This window comes from Malurus melanocephalus, unplaced genomic scaffold, assembly GCF_030028575.1.
Source record: "Malurus melanocephalus ecotype Western Australia unplaced genomic scaffold, MMel_1.1 scaffold_46, whole genome shotgun sequence".
In the NCBI taxonomy this organism is placed as follows: Eukaryota; Metazoa; Chordata; class Aves; order Passeriformes; family Maluridae; genus Malurus; species Malurus melanocephalus.
Window position 1 is genome coordinate 1,850,267 of NW_026623278.1, and position 14,767 is coordinate 1,865,033.

Consider the following 14,767-nt stretch of genomic DNA (forward strand, 5'->3'; position numbering starts at 1 on the left):
GCTTGCCAAATCCCTAAATGTGAGACCAGAAGAGCTGTAGGATATTCCTTATTCCCTGTCTGAATAGGTGTCCAATTAATTGTGTTTATGGAAAGCTCATAGGCTCCTTCCTGTGCATGAATGTGTGCTGGTGCTGTGTCACCTCAGCCACAGAGACCTCCAGATAACATTTAAACTGGGGGCAATGGTGGGGACTGAGGGGGGAAATCCTGAGCACGGGAAGCAGTGTGCAGGAACCTCTTTATCAGCTGGGAAAGGAGACTGCAGGCTGCAGCTCCAGAGCTTTCCTCTGGATTCAGCAGTACTGTTATTCTTAGCTGGAGGGAAATTATAAGATTGGCAGGGATGRTGAGGATTAGCTTAAACATGGTATATCATTCTATATGCTAAGAAAAACCTAGTGAGAATATATGCTAATGTTTTACGTAACTTTTTAGATGCAGCTAATGGATTTCCAGATATAGTGCCCATCCATCTGGYTATTTAATCTGAGAAGGAAATACTCTCCCATACTTGTGAATAGTTCCCAAGTTTGCTCTGCATCATGAGACTGATGCAGTCTCTGACTCTGATCTTCACATCATGTTACTCTTTTTTTGGAAGCCAAGTGAAGCACCGAGCCCAGCAAGGCGARGTTTGCATTGTGTCGGCACCTTCCTCGCTGCTTCACCGCTGYCTCCAGCCTTCCCATTTATTGCTGCATCAGAGAGCAGCCGGGGCTGGGGACTGCAGCTGCCATTCACGGGTGTTGGAGGTTATTTCCAGGCCCATTGAGCTGCATGGTGAAAACTCCATGAGGAAAATTAGGGAAACTCCAGTTGCTCAGCCCAGGATGTGTCTGCGCTGAAGGCGCGGCAGCCTCAGCTGACACCGAGCTTTGCAAACACACACTGAGAAGGGCTGGAGCAGCTGAGGCTGCCCACTACTGCGCTTATCCTTGGGCCAAAATGGAGCTTTTAAAGATTTMAATTGCCATGAAGGTGTTGTAAGCCCACGTCACTGTTCCCTGTCTCCCAGGCCTTCCCCCAGCCTCCTGAGGGCCTTTCCCGATGGATTCCAGGGAGCAGAGAGTGAGGGGCAGCGACCCCCAGCCCCTTCCTCAGGAAAGGCCAGGCTCGCYCCAACTCCCCTTCCCAAAGGCCAAGGAGGGAATTCTGCTGTGCACAAACCTCTGCTGTTGCTGAGGGTTTCAAAAGTCCTACAAGAAGAGCCTCGTTAAAGTATAAACCTAAACTTTGTCCTCCGGGTGCAGGTCAAAGTACCCAGTAACTATCTGAGGTATGTGCCAAAAGTGCCATTAAACACCTCGTACGCCCAGCCACTTGATTTCTAAATGTCCCCTGCCTTTTCATGTTGYTTTTTTTATTGTGCTTTAAACTTTCTTATATTTGTAGAGTGACAGCATGAAAGCCAGGCTACCTCACCTGATCACGTTTTAGTCACAAGGCTGCCGTCCTAATTGTTAGCAGAGATTAAAAGAACAAAACACACCACTTCTTACTGAAGTGCATATAAAAACAGACTATATAAAACACTTTTATTGAAAAGCCCTCCACCTTAYTGTCCACTAATTATCATCTCTATAAACAGGTAAATGTGGTTTCTGTGATTGAAGTGCCCTAAATTAACTTTTGAAATTAAGTATACAGCTGAAAGTTTATTTTTATTTTTAAATGTTTCCTCTTATACAAAAATACATCGGAACTATCCTTTMATTAATAAAGTCTGATAAAAATGTTCTGAATTTCTTAATTTATAACACTATTGACATAAACCATTGAGGATGTTTATTAAGAGGAAAKATAGCAAATAGTAATTGTYGTTGGRAAGTATTCRAAACAGAAAAGCTCCCTCCCCATTYTTTTAYGCCTCAGCAATCTTCCTCATTGTTAGTTTTTCATGGAGTTGTATCCAGGAGGCAGATTTCTCTGCTCTCCTGTTGACACATTCATTTGAGACTGGTGCCAGCAGCAGACGTGGTCCTCAAGGAGACCAGAACTGCCCCACTGCCACAGAGGCAGGAGGCAAATCTCGCAGGCAGTGAAAGGGCAAAGACTCAATTTTATTATACCCTTYATGATAATTATTAAAAGCCTCGATGGAATCTATACCCTACAGTGAWTATGGGCAATGAGCAACAGTAGCAGTTGAGAGAATTCTCTTTCCCYSTYRCTGCCCCTGCTGAAGGTCTCACCAYGGTCACCCAATGGTGACCCCAGCTCRGGCGCTCAGCCCTACAGAGCCACTCCTGACTCCTCACAGGGAGAATCAGAAAGTGAGAAAGACAGTGAAATAGGGTAAAGCAAAAGMAAAGCAGAACAAGGGATTAATTAACTGCTTYCCACGGGCAGGCAGGTGTTCAGCCATCCCCAGGAAAGCTGGGATAATGGTGACTTGGGAAGAGAAACACTGTCACTCTGAACAACTCCCTTYCTCCTTCTTGTCCCAGCTCTATATGCTGAGCATAACACCCAAGGTCTGTGATACCCCATGGGTCAGCTGGAGTCAGCTATCCTGCCCCCTCCCAGCTCCATGTGCATCCCAGGCRTCCTCACGGTTTGTCTCTGCCTGTCCCTGCTCTGCAAYAATGAAACATCCCCGTGGTATCRACAGCTTCCAGCACAGATTCAAACCACAGCCCCACTCCAGSTACCCTGAAGARAACGAACTCAACCCCAGMCAAACCMAGCATACCTKAGAACTGGCTGCTGGAGRRRAAGAGCCTCATCTGGCACAACCTCTCCAGTYTGGCATAAGCAAATTCCAAAGTGCAGCAGCCATTCCTGTGCTGCGCTGCAGTTAAGCAAGAAGCTCACAGTGCTCAGCTGCGCCTGCAGTGACTGCTTCGGGCTTTGGCCAAACAATCGTTTGAAAATCACACAATGTGAGCAGTGCAGACTTCCAAAGGACAAAGATAACAGGGTATAATCTCTAATTGCTAAAAGCAGTCTCATCATTACTATCTCGTTATCCAGTAATGAAACAGCCGTTCAGATACTTTAGGTGTTATCTAGAGTTAAGAGCCGTTTTCTGTTTAATTTCACCATGTGGTTGACTGTTACTATTGATATGAAAACCTTCTAGTTTTAATTACAAATAATATGTGGCTGCAGAATGGTTTCAGTTGATTGTCATCAAGGTCTCTGCAAATGAAAAGCACAGACTCACTACATCACTACACAGATGCCCACAAGTTTGCAGGGTATGAATTTGTGCTTTCACCTGAGGGATCTCAGGGCTTTTCAAATAAATTTTTAAGCTTCATGGCCTCTCTAGATCTTTCTACATTGATTTTTAACACAAAGACAATAAAGCTGCTTTGTTACAGAACCACAAACAAGAAAAATAATTTTTAAAAAAGAAACAAAAATCTCTGTTTAAATACAGCTTTAATACAAAAAGTTTATTTTCTTTATTAGTCAAGGTAACATGATAAAAGTAGTTAAAGAGTCTTTTTTCCTTTTCGACCTTAAAATACTGATCTGGTTGCAGGTACAGRTCCCTTGGCAGATAGGGTTGTAGATGGCAGTTCCTCACATCCAGGGTTCCCATCCTTCCCAGACTCTGCCAAGAATATTGGGGTCAGTCGCTTGATCGATGAGGCATCTCACTTGGGTCTCCTCTGAAAGTCCATCCTCTGGCTCTCTGGCTCTGATATCATGATTAGAGTTACCACGAGCCACAGCTGCAAAATCATTGTAAGCAGGCAACTTCTCATGGCCCAGGCGCAGCTCATCGCTGAAATTGAGAWCACAAAAATAAGCTCTTACTAAAAGAAACAAGCAAAAAATCTGAGATGGATTTTCAAATACAAAACAGGACTTGAAAAATAAAGCTTGAATTGAGATCARGATGTGGAGGCTGCTCAGGAGCCGCTGAAGGCTTGGCCYGTAMGACTGGTGATTTCAGGCATCCTTTACTAGGGGTATTTACCATGAATATGCCAATCTTGTCAAAGGTCTCTAACTGAAAGAAGGATGCAGCAGTTCACATMCAAGCTGTTGATCACTTTACCTGCCCTCCTGATTTGAACCTATAACAAGTATTCTGCTGCCTTTTCCAAGGTTCAGCCTTGACCGCAAAAGGGACTCCTCCCAAGTCCTGCACTTTTCAATATTTGTATGGTTTTAAAACAGGCTTGCTTTCTTTGCTTTTCTGTCTTTCCCCTGATTAATCCAAAATGACTTTTTAAGAGAGGATGGAAGGGATTAATTGTACTTTTAACTGAACTTTAAAGACATTCTGGCTTGAGGCAGACTTGACTAGACTGACATAAATAACCTGAGAATGCCACCAGATTTGAATTTGATGTTTCTCCTAAGCAGCTTTCCTCCATGCCTCCCCTACAGCTGGGTCAGGTTCCATTTCAAGCAATCCTCCATCAGAAGCATATTTTAATTTAAATGCTATCCTTACCCTAAAAGCAGCGGAGACAAAGAACAGTGGGCTGAAGACTATGAGATTAAGCAGTCTGACAGGGAGGGGAGGTGTGTGTTGCCAGGAGCAGTAAAAMTGTTCAGAAGGCCTGAGCTGGAGCAAGAAAACTCATGGGGAGATATCTGGTGTTTTGGCTGGCAGGGTGATTCAGACAGCTTGTACATGGACCAAAATGATTCTGACAGAAGGTTTGTTGAAACTTTGCCCTGTCTGTCTCTTCTCTTTTTCTAGCCACCATTCTATCCAAAGGGAGCAAAATCTGACACAAGAGACTTCCAAAGCTCTTGGAGGAGCAGTTTAAAGCAAAAGGAGARCATCTTACCAAGTGATTATTGCTGGGTTGGCACCTGAAAGCTTTCTTCTGACATAGTTGACTTTTTGCAAAGGGTACCAGTTTACTTCAGATGTGTTTATTTCCTTAATCCACGTGCCTCCTTTTTTCAGCTGCCTTTGCTCAAAGTTCTAAGGAGAAAACAAATTTGCCCTATTTATCATAAATCACACACTTAAAAAAGGCTTTTAAGCCACAGATCATAGCAAGTCAAGCCAGTATCTTAACTGCAGATGCAGAGGAGGACAAAGCAATGAGATAATATCTAACTTGCCTATGACTTTAATTTACAACTRAAGTTACTGAAGGGCAACTAGTTTCAGATTTTTTTCTCTGTAACTATTAGTTTGATATATACAGTGCTGCTACGTAAATTTAAGAGGTTTAATGTAAAAAGCTGAAAATATTTATGCTGCTGCCGTAAGTGACATAACGTGATCAAGAGATACCCACGTCTTTAGGATTATCATGGAAGATAAAGAACAGTACACTGATAACGCAGACATATGCTACTAGTTTTTGTGCATCAATATAGAATTCTGTCATTTAAAATACTTTTAAATTCAGTTTYGCTGAGAACTTAATAAAACAAAGAAAGATAAAAGGAGTACTGAGAATGAACCTCGAGGAATACTTCCTTTTTCAACAGTTTTATTCTTATTACAGTTTTGAGATTTTCACATGAAGAAAAAGGAAAGAGGATAAAACCCCACCTTCCAGTCCAAAGAAGGCTCTTTTACAAATACATCCATGGTGCTGATGAGGAGGTCTGGATCTGAACGATAAGCCCTTAGGGCATGTACCATCACGCTGTAAATGAGTCCCCACTCTTTCACTGGCATCATCAGATTAACAAACTGGCGAGTCAGGCGAAAYGGCATCAACTCTGGCACATTCAAAAACTAGCCAAGGGGAAGGATAGTCAAAAGAAAACAAGAAGTAAGAAGCCTTGGAACAGAAKCATCAGGAGGGAATATTTTGTTCTTTTTAAGCTTTGAAAACCTCTTCGTCACTTAACTGAAAATAATGTGCAAAAGTAGAATTGAACCAAATTGTGGCATCAAAGCTCCAGTCATGACTATTCAGTGAYAGTGGCTGAAAGCATGGCTGAACTATGGAAAACACCATTGTATTAACTCCATGGAGTTCTACAGCTCACTGCTTGTCTGAGAATATCTGGACTCAGATATTTTGTTCAAYTAACTAGAAATAATCTTTACAAGTTATTTTGCACCAGAATAGTGGCAACTGAAGAGCATCAAATTTAGTACCGAGAACAATGGGTAATTGCACATAACAAATGCAAAAGCTGTAACCAATTAATCGAAAACAAATACCTGTGTGGCTGCCCCAAAAGCATATCCAAAGTCTATTCCAACCATGCCACCTGTCTCCTTGTTAATCATGAAGTTGGACAGATGCCTGTCTCCGATYCCAAGTATCCAGTGGCTGATGCACATCAGCGCGTGAGAGCTGGCAAAATGGGAGCGCAGGGCCAGGAAGGCCTCGGGAGATGTGCTCATTTTCACGAAGGCTCGCCTTAACAAAACACAACCCACTCATTGAACRCACAGAAACACCGATGTTTGTTTCACAAAGCACGGCCAGCAGCAGTGCACTTACCGCAGCAGGTCCTCTGGAACGCTGCTCTCCCTGCTTTTGAAAGCTGTGACTGCTTCTGTACGGCTGGCATTTCTGCAAAGTAGTGGAGAAATCATGGTAACTGCTGAAATAACRGCCTGCCGGATGTTGAAAGATCGCAGCAGCGTGCAGTACATACTCCAGTAAACAGTACAGCGAGCCTCAAAAAGTCCATGAGTCCCTCCCAAATTTTATCTGACATTAGAAATGTCCCATCATCCCTCCTTSTCCCAACAGTGATTTCCAAGACCGCCATTTCTAAACACAGAAGTGTATGTAGTTTTGGGTTTTTCCCCTGAAATTAGGTAAATGSGTTAAGTCTTAACACAGGAATACAATTGTGTTCTTTCTGGCTGGACAGTCTCTTCCAAGCAGAGAAATTCAGGGCTGAGGCTATACCAACACTAGGAAGCAATGCAGCACTGGGGAAGCAACAAACTAAAGAACTGGTGCTGAGGACATTCAGGTCATGCAGATTTGGGGAAGGAGGCTTTGTCCAAACCCATGTCTAGTTCTGGGAACAGAATGCTCGTGAGCAGCTGAAATATGCTGGGTGCTTTCCTTCCAGTCTACTTCCCTCTGAAAGGAGCAGAGCTGTGAATTAGAGGACAGCTCTTCGATGAAGCAGAYAGAAGATGAGTGGGGGTGACTGGGAATTACTTCAAAGCACATGCTGGATCTGAATACAAGTATTAATGTAGACAGCATTCACTTAAACGAGTCAAAGTTTTCCTTTAAAAAGCAAGACACCTGCTTAAGCAGGTTATCAGCTTATCTGGATGCTTCATAACCCATGCACTAGATCTAGGTAGGTGTGGAAATTCTGCAGAGGATGCTCAAGTTGGGACCCAAACCATCAAATATTCTTAAGTTCTCAGTGAATCACTGTGATTTTCTCTGTCCAACTCCAGCAGATGCTYGGGCTCTGAGACAGCCTACCTAACTGCATAATTAGGAACAAGACACTTAGAAAATAAAGTTGAAGAGCAGCATCTGCTCCTAGATACTTTCTAAAGGAAGTGAGCAAGCTTCTGGAAGCATTCCGGTGCTCTGGTAGAATTTTTGGCAAAAGGATAAATTCCTCTTGCAGAGCAACTCCAGTAAGACAAAGCAGTAAAATGAGCAAAAATCAGATCTAGCCATCATATGATAATGCAGATCATATTTTTTTCCTGGAATTTCTACAACTCAGTGTGTGTGCACATTTTAGCTTCTGTATTGTATGCAGTTCTCTTTTGAAACCTACCTGTACATAGCATGGTATCGAGAGATGCCCTGTGCTTTCCCACCCATCCTGGACAGCCACTCAGAATAGGTGGCACGAGGTCCTCTCGGGCTAGGGACAAAAAGAAGAAGAAAAGCATGGATGATTTCCCTGCATGATCTTACCACTGCATTCAAATATCCACAGGCTGTATGCTGCTCTGACCCAGGAGATTTTTATGCAAAGGAAGAGTCAAGAAGCTACAGCCTACACTAATTTTAGCCTTGATATGGATTGAACTTTATGCTGTCAGTGTATAGGCTGATCCATTAATCTCCTTCCTCCCAGCTTTGAAGGCACTTCAGTTATATCAAGCAGAAGATTAAACATTCCAAAGGTGTTAATTTGTCAATAGATATTGTGAAGATTAGATGCTGCCTTCCGAAGAAAGATCCAAAATAATTTCTCCAGGGAGGGAGAGGTATTTTTGACTTTGTGAAGCATTATGTAGTGCACGAGAGTACATGCTGCCCTTAGTCCAAGGAGGTAGGGAAGGCAGGAAGGSAGTTTGGTATCTCCTCAGTGTGCACAAGAGAGGAGGAATGGGTGCTTGAACTSAGGGTATTAATCCATAAGAAGCCAGTATTAATTAGTTGCACTGCTTATGGAATAATTCGATATTTTTCTCCCATCTTCACTAAATACATCAAACATTAAACTCCTGTTCCAGAGAAGCAGCAACTCAGCAGAGCAACCACCTTTTCTCTTCCTTCCAAAGCATGTTTGAGATGGAGAATRCCATTTCCATTTAACAAGCATTTAGCATTTACAGACTGTAGCCCATGACTTTGGGATWAAGAAAAGGATTTCAAAAATTCAGAAAGTTGTTCCCCCCACCCCAACCAAAATTTTCCTTTGTGAGTGCTGTCACTTAACATTGCTCAATCCAAAAATCTTAATTGTCTTGACTGAATGACTTATGGGAAAATATCAAAGTCTATATACACAGTAAAACAAAGGTTGTCTTTTTTTTTTTTTTTAAATGAATTATGACCTGCTTTAAGAAAGACACTGATCTTCCACATTTAGCATATTACAGATTTCCTCCCCTCACAAGATGGCTTCATGTGAATCCTCCTTCACTTTCCCACTCAGTGAATTGAGATCAACAAAATATCACTGCAGTTCACAACAGTGAATCAGACAGCAGTAATGCAGGAACTGTAGCAGTTCCTAAACTGTTCACAAATCAAATAACCATAGAAATAAAGACTCGCTGGAGTACAACCTCCATGCTGGAGTTTCCTCCAACCTGCCCCATAAATGTTAACTAGTAAAAACAAATGATGACAACAACACCCAGACAAACCCAAACAGAGATTATGTAACCAAGAACCACATTTGTAAATTAAACCACACTTCTAAATTCCAGGACAGAACTAGGCTGAAAAGCTAGAATTAAATCAATTTTACAAATATTGAACTTCCTATTACAATCATGAGAAAGAAAYATAATTTATTCAAACCCAACATTTGTATCAAGTTCTTTTACAGTTGTGTTCAGTGCCTTTGCTGCCAATTTCCACCCTCCATCACTGACTCACAACTGAACCCAGGTTCTGAATAGCTCTGTCTCTACTCCCTTCCCCTGCCCCCCATTGACCTAAGCCCATTTCCTGCCTGATCAAATCAAGAGATCAAAATCCTCTGCTTGTAAAAAAATCAATCTGCTGATAAGGAAATGGTGATGATAATGACGTCACGCATGATTGTAATTATAAGTCTCTTGTTTAAACAAGTTGGGTGGAGGATATTCCAGGTACAATGGCACTCATTAAACAAACAGTTGCCAATTACTAATTTGGGTCAGGAAGTACAAACTGCCTCCTTGCTTAGAAGTGCTTTTATTTCATTCTTTAATTAAAAAAAAAAAGGAAAGAAAAGAAAGGGGAAAAAAAGAAAAAAAAAGAAAACAGAAAATCCTGCCACAAGACTGTCAATTATCCAAAAACCCATTAGTGGTGGTCTCCATAAGAGCAGACAGCCAAACCAAGCATCACCTGTAATAATTGGTATCTTCCTCTTCAGACATACTATTTTTAAGGAATTCTTTCAAGGTACAAGTATTTTCCAGCCACTTGATGAGTCCCAGTCTGGAACAAAGTCAGAGATAAGAACAAGTAGCTCAGAGCTGAACTTTAGAGGAACATCACAAAAGGGAAACAACACATTCTAGTGCCTGCTAAAAGAAGGTTGGTTAAAAGCTACCAATTTAAATATACTCTGAAAAACAGCTTCCAGATCAAGCAATTTCAATGTTGATTAAAAGAGAAAGGAAAAAAAAAAATGAAGCCAAGGCTAAAAACACTCTCAGTCTTAATCTAGAACATAAAATTCTCACTTTCCAACATTCCAAAAGTAATGGATGTTAACATAAGGATTTCTGTCCCTTCAAGATAAACACCTACCTTGTTGTCACAGGGATGACCTGGTAAGTTTTTAACTGCATATTTCTTTGGCTACATGTAGCATCCTGGGAAAGGATAATGTTCATTACATCAAACAGCTGCTCAATGCGTTGGTCTTGTCGCAGGTCTTCACCACCTTTGACAAGAAAAGGATACTCCTGCTCATCACTGCCTCGGATTGTTATACGCTTTGGCTTCCTCAAGGATTCCATTACACTTATCTTGGAAAAAGAAAGGAAAAAGTAAAATATTTATGGTAGAAGTCTTGGTCTTACAGATTCATCACTGGAATTAAGCACATCTATCATTCCTAGATGACATAATCAAGTTACTTAATTATACCAGAAAAAAATGCCTGCATGCAGCCTTTCCTTTTGTGTGCTGCAAGATGTGTAAACAAGCWATGACCCTGCCAAATTCTTCAAACAGAATATGGACACAGATTTACACCACACATGACCTTGACTCAATCTTAAAAACATACCCGTTCATCAAATCCTGAGATTTTTGCATGGTACTCTGGCATTGGTTTCCCTTTTCCATCATACTGACCTGAAGTGGTAGTGGAAAAAAATATTRGAAAAAAGTTACATTGACTGATACTATTTTAAAGTGTATTTAGCATCAGAATACACATCCAAATGTTTTGTCAAATTGGTAGAATGACWACTATGACAAAAATAGTTTAGAATATGTAAAAAAGATCCAACATACACACAGTATTGTTTTATCTGTGAATTACTGATACCCTTTCCTTTTTTAGCTGTTAAGAGTAGAGCTCTTGRTGGTTTCAGAAAAGACAACCTTTTTTGAACTAGATATAAACATGTATAAGATTTATGTCTCAGGTTTCCTGGAGCCAGGCCTTTAGAAAAATACTAACTTCTTAGGTAAGAGATACAAGTCTAGATACAATTTTAAAAATCAGGATTACAGTTTAAGAACAGATTTAAGAGACAGTGAGTGAACAGAATTATTTCAAGTAAGGCCAGATAAAGCACAAAACCAGAAAGAAGGACCATATATCCGATATAAGAAATAAAGCTCAAGAATAGCAATTTTCTTGTAAGAGACAGTTCACCATTGACACTGAGGGGGAACTTACCAGGAACCTCTAGTTCATTCCTCAAGAGCTCAGCTTTGAATTCACTCATCCAGGGTGAGCATTCTTTCAGGTTCCCAGGTTCTTTATGAGTTTTGTTCATTTGTTTGAGGAGAGAAGTTGCAATCGTATCGAAGTCACTAATCTTCATATCTAACAGYTCTGAACCACCTCTGCCAAAATGATTGTCCAAGTCCTTCCCAAAAGTCTGTCATTTATAGAAAGGAATCCTGTTTACACAGTGCCAGAAACTACCCAAAAGCACCAAAACAGTACTTTCCTATATACACACACAGCTTGTTTAGCTGTTAGGAAGAAATAATGTTGAGAAAAATATTCTAAAACCAGAACAGGTAGCCCAGAGAAGCTGTGGATGCCCCATCCCCGGAAATGTTCAAGGCCAGGCTGGACGGGGCTTTGAGCAATCTGGTCTAGTGGAAGATGTCCCTGCCCATGGCAGGGGTTGGAACCAGATGATCTTTAAGGTCCCTTCCAACCCAAACCATTCTGTGATTCTATGAAATGTTTACATGCTCTTTATTTACTACTGGATTTATTATTTGTGGATTTATTATTTGTGGATTTATTATTGCTTACAATAATTTTGGACATAAAATGTATAAACCCATATTTTAAAGTTTTGTAAATATCCGGATAAAGAAAAAGTGCCAAGTCCTCTCACACAGATCCATTTAATAAACAAAGTATTATCTACAAATAGTTAACCGAGTTGACTTCCTGTGTTCATAATTCAAAGTTCTAGAAAAACCAAATGTTCCTTCTTGAGTCTGGTATTAATGGCTTGGAAAGGTTATATTTTGTTTAATGCCTGATCATTTTTCTCCTAAGCTATGAAGGACACAGCTATTTCACTGAAATAAATGAAAATGCAAAAAGCATTATCCTTTTGAGGAGACTGCTACAGTCAACATCATCTTTATCACTAAATCTATTTCCAAATTATGAGCCTGAAGTACTCCACATAGTAGAGCAATTTTATTTGTCAGTCAAGGGAGACAAATTATATTTTTCCCCAGCAAGGACACTAGAAATGATACAGTTATTCTCACAGCACACTTTGTTTCCTCATAATAATGCATCATGAAAGCAAAGAATTCAGACCCTGTGCACCATCGCCCTGACTCTTCTGCAGCTACCCTCTGCAGGAATACTGCTCTCCCTAGTCTCTTTAGCAGAGGGGAACAACCCTGATACCCTTTCCAGCATCACCCTTGCTCTTCTCTCGGTATCGTSTAACACTGCACATTTCAGCTTTTTAAAGAGACACGGATTTTTTTGGTTTCAGTGGGCACACAAATAATCCAAACAGCCGTTGTGCTCATGCCTCCCTTGCTGTGCTTGTACCCTGTTTAGCTGCTCCCCTCTCCCTRCCCCCACCCCTGACACCGGCACATCCTGCACATTCTTATCCCCTACTCTTAAGTTTAAAGCCATTATCATCAAAGACCCATCTTATCTCACAGCAACACATTCAAAGGGTTAGTGTGCCCCTAAATTCCCAATTACCCTTTCTGCTTCATTATCACCTCACCTCCTCCCGACTCCACCTTACTGTCATCCTCCACCTTTCCCGCTCATGGGGAAGGAATCTCCCTRCAGACACCCAGGTGAGTTTATCTAATGCTAATGTGACATAAGGACAGCCACAATGGAGAGAGCTGGATCCACCCCRCCCTGGCCACGGGGCTATGCACATACGGCTCAAGAACACAGTCAGGAAGCAACTTCTACAGGAGTATCACTCTCCTGGCCGCAGCAATTGGCAGCTCAGGGATTTCTGGAGCCGGAAGTGCACACCTGTATGTAAAAGCTCTCAAAGCATTTCCCCCTCTCCGTGCTATTGCCTGCCTGCTACGTGAACCCATGAAAGCACCGGTAACACCCTGSAGCAGAACAGCACTTAAGAGGGTACTGAATGAGGAAATAGTTCTCACTGGTCTGAACCTGCCACTTCCATAGAGTATTTACTTCATGCCTGGCACTCCTGATAGAATCATAGAGTCGTCAGGGTTGGAAAAGACCTTTAAGTTCACCAAGTCCARCCATCAGTCAACCTAGCACCACCCTGAGCTGGGAATAATGTTAAAAGCTGTATTGTATCTGGCATCATTGCAACTTTTCCAACTGGAGGAATGCTGAAGTTGCTTGTGCAGTGGTTACTCTGTACCTCTGATTATTCTTCCGACTTTGAACCTCATCTAATTTTAGTGTATTTGTGTTAAAAATACTGCAGATGAGGACCACAATGTTCAAGAAGGAAGAGTTGGAGAAGGCTGCTATACCAATGTACAAATCCATGTTTAGTTCTCTATTCTTAATAATGATGAACRTTCACTTTTCTTTCTTGACTGCCCTTGAGTATTCACAGCTGATGTTTGCAAAGAATTATCACAAATCAAGATTTTGTTCTTGAACTGCAGTAGTCAGCTAAAACCCAAAGAAATTCTATATGACACTAGGGTAATTATGATCCCTTGCCACATGTATCACTTCATTTTCTATGCTGCTTTTCACTTCTTTAGAACTCAGTCAGTTTTGGAAAGTCTTTTCTATAATTCTTCATAGTTGTAACTCTTCTGTATTATTTACCCTAAGTAACTTCATATCGGCAGCAAATTTGAGTAGTATAATACAGCAAAACTCCCTAAGGTGCTCATAAATCCTTGGCAGCAGGGAACAAAAAACAAGGCCAGATTCCCACAGATGATTAGAGCTCAGGTCCTAAGAACCTGGCAGCATGCAGGACAGGAGAGGCAGAAGCTGTGTAAGAGGGAACATTTATCCCTGCAGGGCGGTTAGAAGTGGAAGGTGAAATATGTTAAGTCCATGGCTTCTAGCAAAGAAATCCCAGTCCTACTCCTGACTTGATCAAGTCTCATCAAGTCCTGCAGCACCTGTAAAAGCTGTGATCTGGTTCCCTCTTTTGACTTTCTATTGTCTTGTAGAAAAGCACAGGATGCCAACACTACTCAGCAGTCATACATACCTGAATAAACTTTTTCCTGACCAGTCCAAGGCCAGGAGCCTCCAAATTTCCCAAATTCTTGTACATTCCTTCATACATTTCCTTAAGCTTTTTTTTGTTTCTCTGAGCTTTTGACAACTCATTTCTGACATCTTCAACCCAATCCTGCAGAGAGAAGAAAACAGATGAGTACTGAGAAAAGATTTACTGACCATTGCTTTTCAGTAAGCCACTCATTGCATTGGGGTTACTGTATTTACTAACAGTCAACTAATACATRTCRTTTGACAACAAAAAGAGCAACCAARAGACTATGGAAATATTTCCCTTTTATTCTGTGTCTTGATARAATGTTTCTATTTTATTATGATAATTATTTTACTACCATAGTGTTTAATGCAAACGAAGAAAGCCTCTGCGGGGCCAGGAATGGCACCGAACATTGGACAAGAATCTTTTGGACAAACAAGTTGGAATGAAGACAGGAATGCCCAGCAGGGAAAGGGAATAAGAACACAAGCAGTTGAACACAAACAGTTCAAAATTATAAAGATGGCCACAATGATAATTCTGTAAGTGTTTCAGAATGACTGACCAT

General features: G+C 41.2%; 1 protein-coding gene across 1 annotated transcript in view; it reads right to left on the bottom strand.

Annotated features, from left to right (window-relative positions):
- Positions 1-3,382: 3,382 nt before the first annotated feature.
- Positions 3,383-14,767, bottom strand: part of PRKDC (protein kinase, DNA-activated, catalytic subunit) — an 81,652-nt gene continuing 70,267 nt past the window's right edge. Inside the window, exons 76-86 of the mRNA XM_057365022.1 lie at positions 14,191-14,334; positions 11,187-11,391; positions 10,566-10,633; positions 10,082-10,302; positions 9,674-9,766; positions 7,656-7,745; positions 6,392-6,463; positions 6,106-6,307; positions 5,482-5,670; positions 4,760-4,899; positions 3,383-3,738 (exon numbers count right to left, since the gene is read on the bottom strand). Of these exons, the coding sequence (XP_057221005.1) occupies positions 3,534-3,738; positions 4,760-4,899; positions 5,482-5,670; positions 6,106-6,307; positions 6,392-6,463; positions 7,656-7,745; positions 9,674-9,766; positions 10,082-10,302; positions 10,566-10,633; positions 11,187-11,391; positions 14,191-14,334 (1,629 nt within the window). The 3' untranslated portion in view covers positions 3,383-3,533. The remainder of the gene's footprint in view (positions 3,739-4,759; positions 4,900-5,481; positions 5,671-6,105; positions 6,308-6,391; positions 6,464-7,655; positions 7,746-9,673; positions 9,767-10,081; positions 10,303-10,565; positions 10,634-11,186; positions 11,392-14,190; positions 14,335-14,767) is intronic.